We start from the raw sequence: 13,577 nt of genomic DNA, 5'->3' as shown, positions 1-13,577 counted from the left end.
AGTAACAGTAAAGCAGGTCAAAAGGTTTTGTTTTCTTCCTCAGTTGGAGACAGCGCTCCACATTACAGGCTCATTTAAGAGAGAAAAGTGTGTAGTGCCTGTAACTGCCATAAATCACCAGCCTTTTTTGTCATTATCAACAGGCGTTCAGCTCAGTTCCAGCACTGAAATCTTTGTTTGTGTACTGACATCTCAGCTGTGTGGCTCTATCAGAAGGAAAAAACCCTCCCGGGAACGAGTCCACCATCAGAAAGCTGCTCTTGTCTCAGTCCTGGGGCCTTTTAAGGAGATGATGTGCACAATTTCTCTCAGCTGCAGTAGTCGGGGACGTTAATCTGCTGAGTGCTTGAGAAAAATAAATCAAAACGAATCAGACTATCAGCGCTCCTTCACAGACATCCCAGCCACGGAGCAGATTAGTATGCATCGCATGCGACCTGGTTGGGTGGGAGTGTGTGGAGATCTTACCTCCAAAGTAAGAGCCATCCGACAGCTTGGTGTCTTTGCTGCTTTTGGTCAGGACGCTGACCACACCGTGCTGGATGAAGTACATCTTCTTGCCGATGGTTCCTTCTCTGATGATGTAGTCGCCCGGCTGGAAAACCTCGAAGCGGAGTTTGGTCAACATAGAGGTGACGAAATTTGGATCCGCATTGGCGAATAGAGGCATTGATGCCACCAGTTTACGGCAATTGAAATTTATAATCTCCTGAAAAAAAGATAGAAAATACCTGGTTATGACACCTTTTCTCCAGAATGTGTTGTCACTTTGAAAGATGTATATATATATATATATATTGATAGATATAACTTGAAAAGATGAAACTGCTGTTTATGAAGAAAAAAGATCATTCATCATCAAGTCATTATATGCAGGAACTGTTTCTGGCAAGGTTTTTGTCACAATCACAAAGCAAAACTCTTGAATATTTATCTGGATCTAGTAATTGTTGCATCATTTTGCTTAAATTTGCACTTTTTTTTCAAGTGGAAGTCTGACAATAACTTGAAGTGATAACATCTAGTGTGTCAAAGTCGGCATAAAGGTTTGACAGATTACTAAGATTTATAATGTATTGAATACATTACATTTCAATACATTATGATTTCATAATGTATTGAAAGAACTGTGACTGAATTATCATTTGTGTAAACAGCCTTTTGTGGTTCATACAAGCTCAAAAAGGTGAAAAATTTCTTCGTGCTCCTAAAGATAAAGTCCCATAGAAGTTTGAGTTCCAGTCAAATAATTTCATCTTCAGCGTTGATGATTTGAATGATCCTATATGTGGTTCTACCCTGCTTGTCACTACATTTTCCAAGCTGGTTTAAGAACTTATGCAGGGTTTGATAAAGCAGGCGGAAGCACTCTGTGACCTCAGAGCCATCTGACAGCCATTTGACATGTGCTGACTATGAAAAGAGTCAGAGAAATATGAATCAACTGTAATACTGTAATGTCCAGCCAAAAACGAATCCTTGTTTTTTTTTTTTTGGGGGGGGGGGAGGATGTATTTTATTATTGTTTATATTATTTTAATAATCAAATATAGCATATCAAGCTGGCTGACTTAGAGTAGCTGAGGTCATGACAGAAAGGAAATGTGCAAAGCCAAAACAAATGATTTATAATAAACACCATTGATCCTTCAGGATTATATTTCACACAATGTTTCCTAAATGTACTGCTACGGTTTGCTAGTTTTGAAGAGCTTGCTGCAAAGCTGAGTGTCATTTTACTTCTAGGACGTACCATGAAGACAAGAGCTGTTTTTGTAGCAAGAGCGAAGCAAATGCAGGGTATACATTGAACCTATGTGTGAGACCAGTAGCAGGTGTGTGTGACTGGGCCTAGGCTGCAGGTGAACTCTGACCTCACGCAGTGGTTCATTCAGCTCCTCCAAGATGCTTTCCTCATCAAACATCTTGCCCTGGTAGCGGTGCTCATAGTAATCATGGATCCTCTGTCGCATGTCGGCAGGCAGCTTGTGGAAGGACATGTACTGCTCCACCTGCTTGTACTGGAGAAGCAAACACAGTCCCGTTTCAAAAACGTAGATAACTTCAGAGCAGGTATCAAAGTCGGTGTAAGTGATGGAGGGGAAAAATGCTATATTAACATGATTGAAGCATTGGCTCAGAGGACGAATGTAATGTGCTTATTCTGTTCAGTCAAATGTCTGAACATCTGTGAAACCTGCGCACTGTGCATCGCCGGGCCTCTGCTCCATCTGACAGATACAGTGGCTCTCTGCAGACTGCGGCTCATAACATTAACTACTGTGTCCTCCAGTCCTGCAGCCTGGCAGCCGGGCCTCAGAGTGGACGCTGCCCGGTCGGATATTCCTTGGTGGCTGTTTACACAGCCAGTCTTTCAGCAACAAAATATCAATTGACGTATGAATACCTCATTGTTTCATTCGACTTTAAAGATGAACTTCAGCAAGAAACTGTGTATTTCAGACATGAATAAAGAAGCCTTGCTCGGCAGTGTTTTGTTTACGTGCATTTTGTGTAAACTTGTGAATTTGTTTTTATAGCCTTCAATGCCTGGCACTGAACCTTGGCCCCACAGGAAGAAGCTTATATAGTAGAGACAGTAAAATGCTTGACATGTTTATAAGAGCTTATAAGATCCTAAATAGTTTTTAAATGCTTAAGAATATTGAAATAAACATATGGCTATCATTAGCAGATATTGCCGGTTCATTATCAAGGGCTGGCTGCTAATATCATCAACATAGTTTTATATAAATTTTAGTGGTGGGACTTTAACAAGTTAGTTAAGATTAATTAATTACAACATTATTACAATCAATTAAAATTAATTACAACCAAAAATTCAAGTAATTTAATTTAGTTTAATAAAACTGAAATTCTTATACAAATATTTTCAAGACATTAAAAGAGCTTCAGTTTAAATAAAGTGATATAAAAACTTGCAGCAAACAAACAGATGCAAAATAAACAATATTCTGTTGTTTAAATGCATGTATAGGTCCATCATTTGATTCAGTAATACAGCAAAGAGTTAGTTAGAAGAGGAAGATGTGACGCTACCTACGTTCATTGGGAGAGATTGAATGGGCAAGATCTGAAAATTGGTATATTAGATAGACATGTGAAGACGCTCAGTACAAAAACAGGGGGGGCCAGACTCTGACAGGAGAAGGAGGCGGACCTGCGGACCTGTACTATTGAAAACCAAAGTATAATTTAAAAATAATAATATATGATATGATGATATCATATATATATATATATATATATATATATATATATATATATATATATATATATATATATCATACGAAATCGGGAAAAAGCTACATAAACAAGTTCTTATGTTCCCGGCAGTTATATTGTGTAACTTTGAAACCTTGCTCACATATTATTAGACTCAAGAGTTCAGAAAAGTCCAGCAGAGAGAAGAAAGAACACCCACCTTCTCTTGATACTGTCTCCTGGAGGAGTCCAGAGACTGGATCAGTGCGGTTGCGTGGCCGACAAACATGGCGAAGCAGGTCGCCCCCACAATCATGCTGAGGATGGTGAGCCAGACATCTGCCATGCCTATCGGCGGGTACAACCCGTAACCGATGCACAGCATGTGGCTCATGGCTTTGAAGAGGGCGTAGGAGTACTGCTGCCCCCACGTGTCATTCTGCAGGAGAGAGAAGTGATCAATATCCATGCTCACCTACGACACGGTTTAGAACTCCAGAAAAGAGCCTTGAGCTCAGGCTGACTTCAATGTCAAGTTTACACTCGCTACCACGAAGCTGTGATCGGTATTCTGGCCTGCACCAAGAGAGTGTCTTTAGTTCGCTGCATCAACAACTTCTCACAACAGCAAGGAATAACATAAAGTAGAGAAGAGTCTTCTTAAGCTTAATCCTATTTCCCTCTTTCAATTTCTGACCACACGTGAATAGTTTACACAGAGTACTATAGACATTGTACTCCCTTACAAAAGGAGTTTTAAAATGAAAAGCCAACATGAAAACATTCTCACAATGAGTTTCCACCTACGTTTGGCTTCAAAATTACATCACACCATTTCCTATATTGGTTTGTGCTGCATCCACACACCTCTCACAGTCCAAGAACATTGTGGTGGCTCTAAAATATATGTAGGTGAGAGAATGTTTATATGTGCTGGGCAACTAGCTGGTGACCTGTTCTGTGTGTCCTCTTGTCCAAACAGCAAATAAAGTGGAAGAAAATGGATGAATTTGCATTCATATATGTTACATTTCCACCAAAACAGACCTATTCAAATCTTAAGTGGCAAAAAAATATTTGGGAAAAATCATCTTTTTTTGTGAGCCTCTCTTTGACAATATGAATACAAATACCAAAGTTATGAGAGATAGATGGCTTTTATCATCTTAATTCACAGTAATAATTGTTGAAGAAAAGTCTATTTAAACCAGCTATTTAAGGTGATGGCAAGTTTCCCGGATAAGCGTCCGAAAACGGACGGATGAATTTTAGCAACTGTGTCAGTATTGTTCACCCCCTTGAATGATGCAAAACTTTGCCTTCAACGATTTTCACGAATAAACAAGTGACCATGTGTGCACGTGCTCCTGGATCATCCTCATTGCACTTAGGCAGGTCAAATACAATGACTGTCAGCTCTTTGTACCTTTATCGGTATCTTTTCTATTTGCAATGATATTGTCGCAAAGAATAGTACTGTTCTTAAAAAAAGAAAAAAAAAAAGCAGAGTCAGGCAGTGAGAAGTCATTGAAACGTATAAAAATGAAAAAATGAAAAATGAAAACACTTCTCTGTCCCATTCCCGAACTGAGTGAGTTTTGAGCAGAAAACTCAATGCTCAGTGCTTAAAGTTGAATTTCTTTGCTCTCTCCGTGCTCAAACTGTTAATAATAATTTGCTGTTCAAAGGAACAAAAATCACACTTAGTTCAATAAATAGTGTTTATCCTGAGGTGAAATCTTTTTTTCTTCCATCTATTCGTTCCAACTGATGATACAGTCTTTCGGCGTATGACCTGCAAAATGCGGCTAGACATCAGAACCTGGTGAACAGCCCACTTACCACCATCTTGTTTCGAGTGACCCAGCAGTCAGGAGGAAAGTCCTGCAGCATGGGAACAAGAAACTGCAGACAGCCGTCCCAGTGACACAGCAGCAGCATCATACCAATCAGATTCATGATACGCACCATGGCACTAGCCAGGTCATAGGTCATATGGAAAACCTGCAACATAGATAATCAGAATGAGCGAAAAGATAAAACAAGTATTGTCAATATATGAAATTTGAATTCCCTCTCATGCGATCAAAGCATTTTCAAAATGGATCTGTGTGACGGCAGCTCCTATAGCACAACTCACTGCACCTAATCTCCTATAGAGACAAAAGGCTATGGACTGTTGCGTAATAATCTGCAAGTCACATTTGTGGCCTATGGAAAAAGCAGACTTTTAATCCATATAGAATTGAGATTAAGATGGTAAATATAAGTAAGTCATCGTTTGTTGTGGCAAGACAAATTGTAATAATGTGAACGTGAAATGATTTACAGTAGCTATTGAATTGTACAACAGAAAGCAATAACATTATCTGCCATCATCTCGTGCGTGTGAACTCGAATGATGATCTGCATGTACCTCTTCCCACTGGTGGATGTAGCGAATCAGTCTGGAGAGGCGGAGCAATCTCAGCAAACTCAGAATTTTGGTGAAGCGCACGATCCTCAGAGCTCGAGCCGTCTTGTAAAAATCAGAATCGATGCGCATCTCTACGATGAGGAAGATGTAGTCCACCGGTATGGAGGAAATGAAGTCCACCACAAACCAACTCTTCAGGTACTTGATCTTGATCTTCTGCGGGTCCAGGATGATCTCCGTGTTGTCTTCCTTGACGATGCCGGTGCGAAAGTTAAGAACCAGGTCCATGAGGAAGAAGGTGTCCGATACCACGTTGAAAACAATCCATAGTGGCGTGTGCTCGTCTTTGAAAAACGTGATGCCCACTGGGATGATGATGAGGTTCCCCACCATCAGCAGGAGCATGGTCAGATCCCAGTAGAACCTGAAAGACACATCGCAACACTCAGCTGCAGATCACCTGTTTTGTCGCAGTAGAGTTTGTTCGGGGTTTTCCCAAGAGCATCAGCAGTAGAACATCAGTCGACATAGGGACTTTTAAAGGGAATCTTTTAAAGAACACCCTGGATAAGATATTCTTATTTAAAGCTTCATGGGATCTGAACCGCCCAGCTCTTTGAAGGGATTAATGATGGGAAATCACCTGCACTGATGACGGAAAGAGCAACTGTACTTTTTGCCAAGAAGCCCCGTAACAGGGCGGAGCCACTGCTCCTCAATATGTGTGGTTTTGTGTATTTTGCCGAAGTGCCTTTGACCTAACAGGTAAGGATTTCTATATGTATTTGACTGGGGTAAATCTTAACCAAGATCTAGTGATGGATGGAAATAGACGCATGGATTGATAATGGAAATGGATTGATGTAGACTTCCCCATCATTCTTTAGTGATGAAGATTTATAAGCCCAATGTATCACAACAGAATCGCAATTGCAATAGATCCTCAACTGAGGAAAAAGTCGACTCACTTGAGGTGAATTCCGTCTTTTAAACGCAGTATGATCCCTGTTCAGAGAGAAACTAACAACAGGCTTAATATAAGGTTGGTTGATGCCCCCCCCAATACAGGGTCAAGAGCTCTGTCAAGTTTCTCACACTAAACTTGATCACTGACGGAAAGAGGAAAACCAGTGTGACGGGTCTTATTTATTGTCCCCTCTCTATCTGCCACTGGCCTTTGTGGTGACACACTGGTCCTAATTGCGCTTCCTCTCATGAAGCAAATCCACTGTTATCTCCTGGGAATCCATGTCATCTCCAGAAGTCGCATCCCATCAGCCAGATGTTGAGTAGCTAGCATTACTGCTCCGCACACGTCAGCGTGCAGCAAACACTGGAACAGCTGGACAAAGAGGGTCTGGAGAGAACAGTACATTAGATCTGTCCCCGACAAACCATGGCGTTAGCCTGTTAGCCGGCTGCGCACGCAGCGCGCGGGCCGGGAGAGAGCAGACATCTTGCTGGTGTAATCTGCCGATACCATCAAAATAAAGCTGACAGTTGGGGCGGGGGTTCGGGTCCTCTCATGGTCCAGAGAGGAATGAATCTTGCACGATTTGGGTCAGAGTGCAACTCTGTTAAAGAGCATGAGAGCACAAAGAGAGGGGAGTTATAAGCAAAGTGAACACAAAAAGGCTTAAAATGGTGAAAGGAGCTTAGATCAATCAGGACAGCTGAAAAAAGGGATGGCATTTGTACCAGAGATACTTATCTCTCACTGCCAGTGCGCAGCTGAAGCACAACAGCCTGCATGCAGCTCAGTGGCTTAGCACACACCTGTACCGCAGCTCTGGCCCATCGGCAATCATATTAACCATATTTACATCGTGTGCCAGTCCAGCATGTCTACAGCCGCGTCCACCGCGCGCTTCGACGTCAGGCAGCCGGTACTCATTACACAAACAAGGACGACAACTGTCAGACATGAACGGATGTAAAAACCCCGCAAAGCTGATTATTGGTTCATTCAAATCCAGGTTATGGAGTGAAGACAAGTCATTGATGAAATCGATGTGAGATGTTTAAGAAGCCATTTGTGCTGCTCTGTAAAACTGCAACCTTCAACTTTGATCGGTCACAGAGTTAGGAATTGGCATGGTTTAAATTTGGCAAACATAGAGGCAACAGTCCAGACAATATGGACCTAAATGTGGATCCAAACCTGTCACCTTCTCACTGCAGCACTGGTCACCTTGACGTCAAGGAAAGCTACTTTGGTGCCCTCATTCATTTAAAGTCCCCCACCTGTCCTTGCTGGGAAACTTTGCCAAAACACAAGCAAACTCTCGACAAGTTTAAAGCTCAACCTCAGATTCTGACCAGATGTCCTGCCAGTTTGGCATCGCAGGTGGCTGTGATTCAACTAACCTGGTTGCTGTGAGACCTCCCCTTTCATTTCATGCCACACACTTCAGAGAGCTGTCGCCTCTCTGTCGACTAGAACTTGGGTTAAAGAATGTTGTGTTCCACCTCTCACCCACGTTCAGAAAGAAAGCTCGGGTCTAGTTCGCTAAAATATTGTCCAATAAATGGCTATTTACAAAAGTCAGCTCAAAAACATGTTGGAAGGTGAAAATAGTCGTTTTCACCTCCTCCACTCTTTTGTTGAGTCGTCGCTTTCTTCAAGTCACCAAATTGGAATAGTTCCACTCTGAGGTTGACTGACTGAATGAAATTGATTGATTGAAATGTTTGAAAAAAACCTTGTAAACATAAGAAATTGAAATATACTTAGTTGTAATAATATGGCTGACAACTACAGTATAAATGTTTGTCAGCATGACAAAGCAAAACTAGGAGCATCAGTCTTAAATGTGACAGATCGGGTGCCAACTATGAAACTTGTTTTATCAACAAACCAATGAATAATGTGTGAGCGCCGTCAATCAAAAGAATTCACACATTAAATGGCACAACCAATAAGGAAAAAAGTACACTGTTGACGTCTAGGAAACTTAGTCAAGGTCCAAAGTTTTTGTACTAACACACAGCAGCTCTGTCTCAAAGTTAAAGGTTAGATTGGTGATATACTGTAGCTGTAACAGTCTTTGCAGGTCAAGATTTTTCAGTCTCAATAAGAGTAGAAATAAAAACATTGGAAAAAAACAAACATTAAAGACAGCTCTTAAAACAGCAACCATCATAATACAATCGTGAACGCCACCTTTCTACTTGCGTGTGTCACGACAAGTTCTCCTTCACAGTCCTCCTTAAGGTCCTACCATAAAAGGTGGGGTACTGCTCGATTGACTTGGTGAGGCAGCGCTGCCATTGGAGTCATATTACACTCCATTTTGACCCAAAAAAGTTGAAAACTGAATCCCACTAGTCCTTTTTTGCGCCAACATTTAAGATGTGTGCTCTCAGGTTTCAAAACAAAAACTATGAAGAAGGTCAGACATTCCCCCCAACCACCCATTAAAAAGTAACCTTTACAGGTCCCTGAAAATGAGTTCTTCCTCCATCCAAGAGAGCTCAAGGCATCAGCCATCAGAGGACCAAGAAAGCTTAGAGTTGGTGGAGGTTTTTCTTCACATCATCATAGTCAGTTGTTCATCACAGTTAAACAAACCTGTCATATACTGCATTTTTAGAACATTGTATTAACATAAGTATTAACTTATAACAGTCATTCGTTGGCTGAGACCTCTGATGCCTGCCTCTACTAGCGATACCGCTAGTACTGAGTGACAAGACCAAGTCCAACTTTCCTGACTCACTCATGTGTTTCAAATGTTGAAGTCCTCCTCTCTGTGATGCAGTAAATCCCTCATGACGATGCTCCGTTTTGTAGTTATTTCTCGAAGAAGTTCTCGCTGTCACGAGAGGTTAAGAAAGTCAAGCGCACTGTTATGTCACAGTGTGCGGGAGATCGAGATGTCAAGCTCCACGAAACAAAACATTTTCAATGGGAGACCGAGGGTAACGCACATTATCTTATGTAAATATTTCAAATTTTGTTAACAGACACACACATATCATAAAAAGACTAAAATCAGTACATGAATTGCTCTTAAAATATATATGCTTAGCATTAGCAATATAAATACTTCAGTTCAAATGGGGCAGCAGGTGGCAGAAGCTCTGGCACTCAAAGAACCTAAGACAACACACAGTCTAAACTGTGCTTTCCTACAATAAAATATGAAATTCTTTTGGTGTGAATAAAGCCAAATGCAAAACATCCCCACTACTTTGTACGTCATCTTTCAACATTTCCTACCACGGGCTTCCACATCAAGTCTTCCTCCTTCACCTGGGCCTAAGATGATCATCCTCCCTGGTCACATGAACACTATTCACATCACCATTTACTGTGTCCATGAAGCTCATTGGCTGTCTCCCTCCTCCCCCATTTCCCTCTCCATTCCTACCATTCTTCATCCAACAGGTCCACTCTCACAACTTGACCTTGACCTCCCTGGCTTCGACCCCACACCTCTATTTGCTCTTAACAGCCCTGCTTGATGTCTTCAGGTCCTTGACTCATACAGTACATCATGTCTGGTCTCCTTTCTATTCAGCAAGACTTCCTTTTCACTCTACCTGCTACTGTTCTGTCACAGATCATTTGTCGCCACCCGTTGACAAAAATATATCCCACCACAAATTCGGACAGCTGCTTCCTATTATTTTTTTGCTTGTATTTTCTTTTTCAAACTCTCACAAAATACGACCCAGGTGGACATAATGATAATAACATCAATGTCCTCACTAAAACTAGAGTAGAATTGTATCAAAAACAAGTGTATTGTGTGGTTGAGATCCCCGTCAATGTCAAATGGGTAATTTTATAGTACTGAACATACAGATCTCATTTTGCACCAGTATTGCTGGTCCAAATACTGCAAAATGAACATCCATCTGACTCATATGTATCACAAGATAAAACCAGCAAAACAAAAAAGATGATTCATAAAAGCAATAAACCTGAAGTGAATTTGTTACAAAAGCACAATATTAGATTTGTGGGTCAAACCAGAAAGCAGATGATAAAAGGTTGTTGGGTCTCGTGCAGCAACCTGTAACCTAAAATCAGATCTGCTAAGCGTTCCACTTTGCTGCCAAATCCCCGCTGCCGCTGCCGACTGTGACCCGCGGAGTCATGACACCTCGTACGTGGAGCAGAGCTAACATCTGGACCGCTTGATTCCTCACATCATTTCCATTTCAATCTCTCTGTCTGTCTGGCTCTGCTGGTGTGTGTAGGCAAGCCTCCCCGGCTACACCATCTCTGCTCCATTAGACTAATTGTGCTTTAATAATCCCCACTGATGTTGGCTTCTAATATCGCCAATGGTCATGTTACCCTATTTTGATTACCCCATTTCCAAGCTGCTGCCTTCACGCTAATCCAGTGCCCTCGCTAAATGATAAAAAAAAAGTGTAATTCAGATGAGTGGGGGAAAAAAAAAAGCCCTGCAGTGACACACATTGGTGCAGACAGCTGCCGTTTGAGCGGAGGATAGTTTGAGGTTAGACAGCAGCAACAAAACAGTTTCATGTGCCTCAAAAGCTGAGCAGATGATGAACCTGCATGTTGGTGAGACGACCGGTCACAAGCTAATAACTATTCACCTCATCATCACTTTGGAAAATACACAAATGATTTCTTTTAAGACGTACATTTACCAGGCAACCGAGATATTTAAAACATTTCAATGAAAAGTACAGTGGCTTTTCTAACATATTAAACGTTAAAGCCAGAACACCACAAGTTCAAATCTGCTGAGTCAGCAACAGTATATAAAAGCAGGCTTGCGCAGAGCTCAGTTGGACTCACGCCAAAAAGAGTCTCTTCTCCATTGCTATTTAAGATTAACACATGGAAGGGAAACAGAGTTAAAGAATATCAAGAAATGTTTTGAATTCATTAGAAACATGTGAGCTGCGACAAAGTTGCTACTTCTTTTTACCTATTATATTATTACATTATTTTCTTCTGTGTTTTGCTTTGTTTACAACAAATTTGTGTGTGACAAAGAACAAAAAATGAACACAGTTAAGAGTCAAGGATTGACCATTTGCTTGTTGCAAGCATGAGTAACGTCCATGTTTTATGTAATATAGTACACTGTTGTGTTTTATATAACTTCTTTGCAAGCAGAGAAATATCAGTGCTGCGCTTAATGACACCTTATCAACTAACCCAGCAGCTGTGTTGATAACCTGTAACAAACTATATTGATTTTTAAATTATTTAGTGGCATGTTGTGTTATCGCTATCGACGTTATTATCCTTGTTGCTATGCGTTGTTTGAACTCTTTTACTGAAGCATCAAACCACAAGCAGTTGTGGACTTTCAGAAGGTGCTTGACGCATCAATGACATGAAGAAATATAGAGACACATGTAGTGAGTGAGGACTCCGTCCACCTAAATCTCCAAACACGAAAAAAGGGCTGTGACTCGATGGACATGTTATATCTTGTTTTATCACACAGCAGAGTTAACTGTTTATCTGCCTAGACACAACACATGAGATGAATTCGCAATTAATCGCAATTTTACTCTGCTTTTGTGCGATTAACGCACACCTTTTTACAAGTACAGTAATGTCTTTAAGACAATAAAAACATAATGAATTCAAGGTGATACTGATTTTAAAATAATACACACATTGCGGCGAATGAAAAAAAAAAGATCTGACATTGAGAAAGTGAAGAAGCAAAAGACAGTTGCTTTTTCCACAAACTACATCTGGTCTGGTAAAAAGACAGAGTCAAACATAGTCAAAACTGCAATTGCATTGCTATATGACGTCATGGTGCAGTTTGTTCTGACAGGATCAGAAAAACAAAAGACTTTTTAAAACTTCTGCAACTTTTGGAGATCTAGTTTTGCTGAAGTGCAGACACACTACATTAATCCACTTCACTTCATTCTTATGGAAAAATAAGTCGGCCTCATTTTTATATAAACAAGTTCGGATTCAGAATTTGTTTATTCAATAAAACCAATCTCAGACTGAATATTAGAGTTATAGATAAAGGTCATAGTTCATGATGTAAGTACGTATGTGTGTGATAAAGAACGAGTAACTTTTTTTTCCACTTACCTAAAATCACTGTAGGGATGGATAATCCAGAAGCCCGCGGACTTGACCCGCTCCCTCTCGTGCTCCACGGCCCGCTCACTGCCCAACATCCGCAGGGAGAACTTGTTGACACCCGGCTGGAGCATCGCCCCGAACTGGCGGTGCATGAAGCCGGCTTGATAAAGCCGCTCATCCTCCGCAATGATCTGCTCGCTCCCCTCCAGCTTGATGAAAGTTGACTGGTCAAAGAGAGTTGCCGGTCCGCCGAGACCCCCTGCCGCTGGCTGCCGGGCTCCGGGGCTCTGATCCCCGGGGAAGCGCTCGCTCATGCCCGCCTCAGCCTCGGGGATGAGCCGCCGCTGCTCCGCCGGGTCCGACCCGGGAGGATGGCGCCCAGTGATGGAGGAGAGGCTGCCTCGGAATAAGCGACAGTCCCCGTTCAAGTTGGTCTTCAGGTCCCGGTCCGGGTCCTCAGTCCTGGCCTGGCTGACGCTCCGGGAGCTGCCGGCAGGAGACAGTGAGGACAGATGTTGGAGCAGGATACTTTTCCTCTTGCTCTCCTTGTCGCCGCCGTCCGCGTCCTCCGCCGCACAGGCTTTCTGCCCAATGTTTTGCGGCAAACTGTAGAGCCGCTTGCGCATGGAAGACTGGAATTTCTCCATGTTCGGGGTGGAGGTGCGCGCTAAGGATGAATCATGAATGTGAAGCAGGAGACTGACGCTGCATCCGCGGGACTGATCTTACTTGACACCCGGGACGTGTCTCGGTCCCCCTGGTTCCAACATTGAGATGTTTCCGATCCGGGACTCATGAGAAAGTGGTGACCGGGGAAGGCGTGTAAATCCAGAGCCGTGCGGACAGCGCATCAGGATGCAGCATGCTGGTCCTCGGACGTGCTGG

At 42.1% G+C, this 13,577-nt stretch overlaps 1 protein-coding gene across 2 annotated transcripts in view; it reads right to left on the bottom strand.

Moving 5' to 3' along the window:
- The window catches only part of LOC128771338 (potassium/sodium hyperpolarization-activated cyclic nucleotide-gated channel 1-like), a 19,928-nt gene extending 6,351 nt beyond the window's left edge, over positions 1 to 13,577 (bottom strand). Inside the window, exons 1-7 of one of the 2 annotated variants that reach the window (XM_053886711.1) lie at positions 12,699 to 13,577; positions 5,642 to 6,065; positions 5,194 to 5,229; positions 5,068 to 5,109; positions 3,446 to 3,664; positions 1,875 to 2,021; positions 469 to 709 (exon numbers count right to left, since the gene is read on the bottom strand). In XM_053886711.1, the coding sequence (XP_053742686.1) occupies positions 469 to 709; positions 1,875 to 2,021; positions 3,446 to 3,664; positions 5,068 to 5,109; positions 5,194 to 5,229; positions 5,642 to 6,065; positions 12,699 to 13,339 (1,750 nt within the window). In that variant the 5' untranslated portion in view covers positions 13,340 to 13,577. Of the gene's footprint in view, positions 1 to 468; positions 710 to 1,874; positions 2,022 to 3,445; positions 3,665 to 5,067; positions 5,230 to 5,641; positions 6,066 to 12,698 lie in introns of both variants that reach the window. The other variant, XM_053886710.1, reaches the window with a different exon arrangement.

This window comes from Synchiropus splendidus, chromosome 14, assembly GCF_027744825.2.
Source record: "Synchiropus splendidus isolate RoL2022-P1 chromosome 14, RoL_Sspl_1.0, whole genome shotgun sequence".
NCBI lineage: Eukaryota > Metazoa > Chordata > Actinopteri > Syngnathiformes > Callionymidae > Synchiropus > Synchiropus splendidus.
The sequence above is the reverse complement of the archived record's forward strand: the minus strand, read 5'-3'. Positions and strand labels throughout refer to the sequence as shown.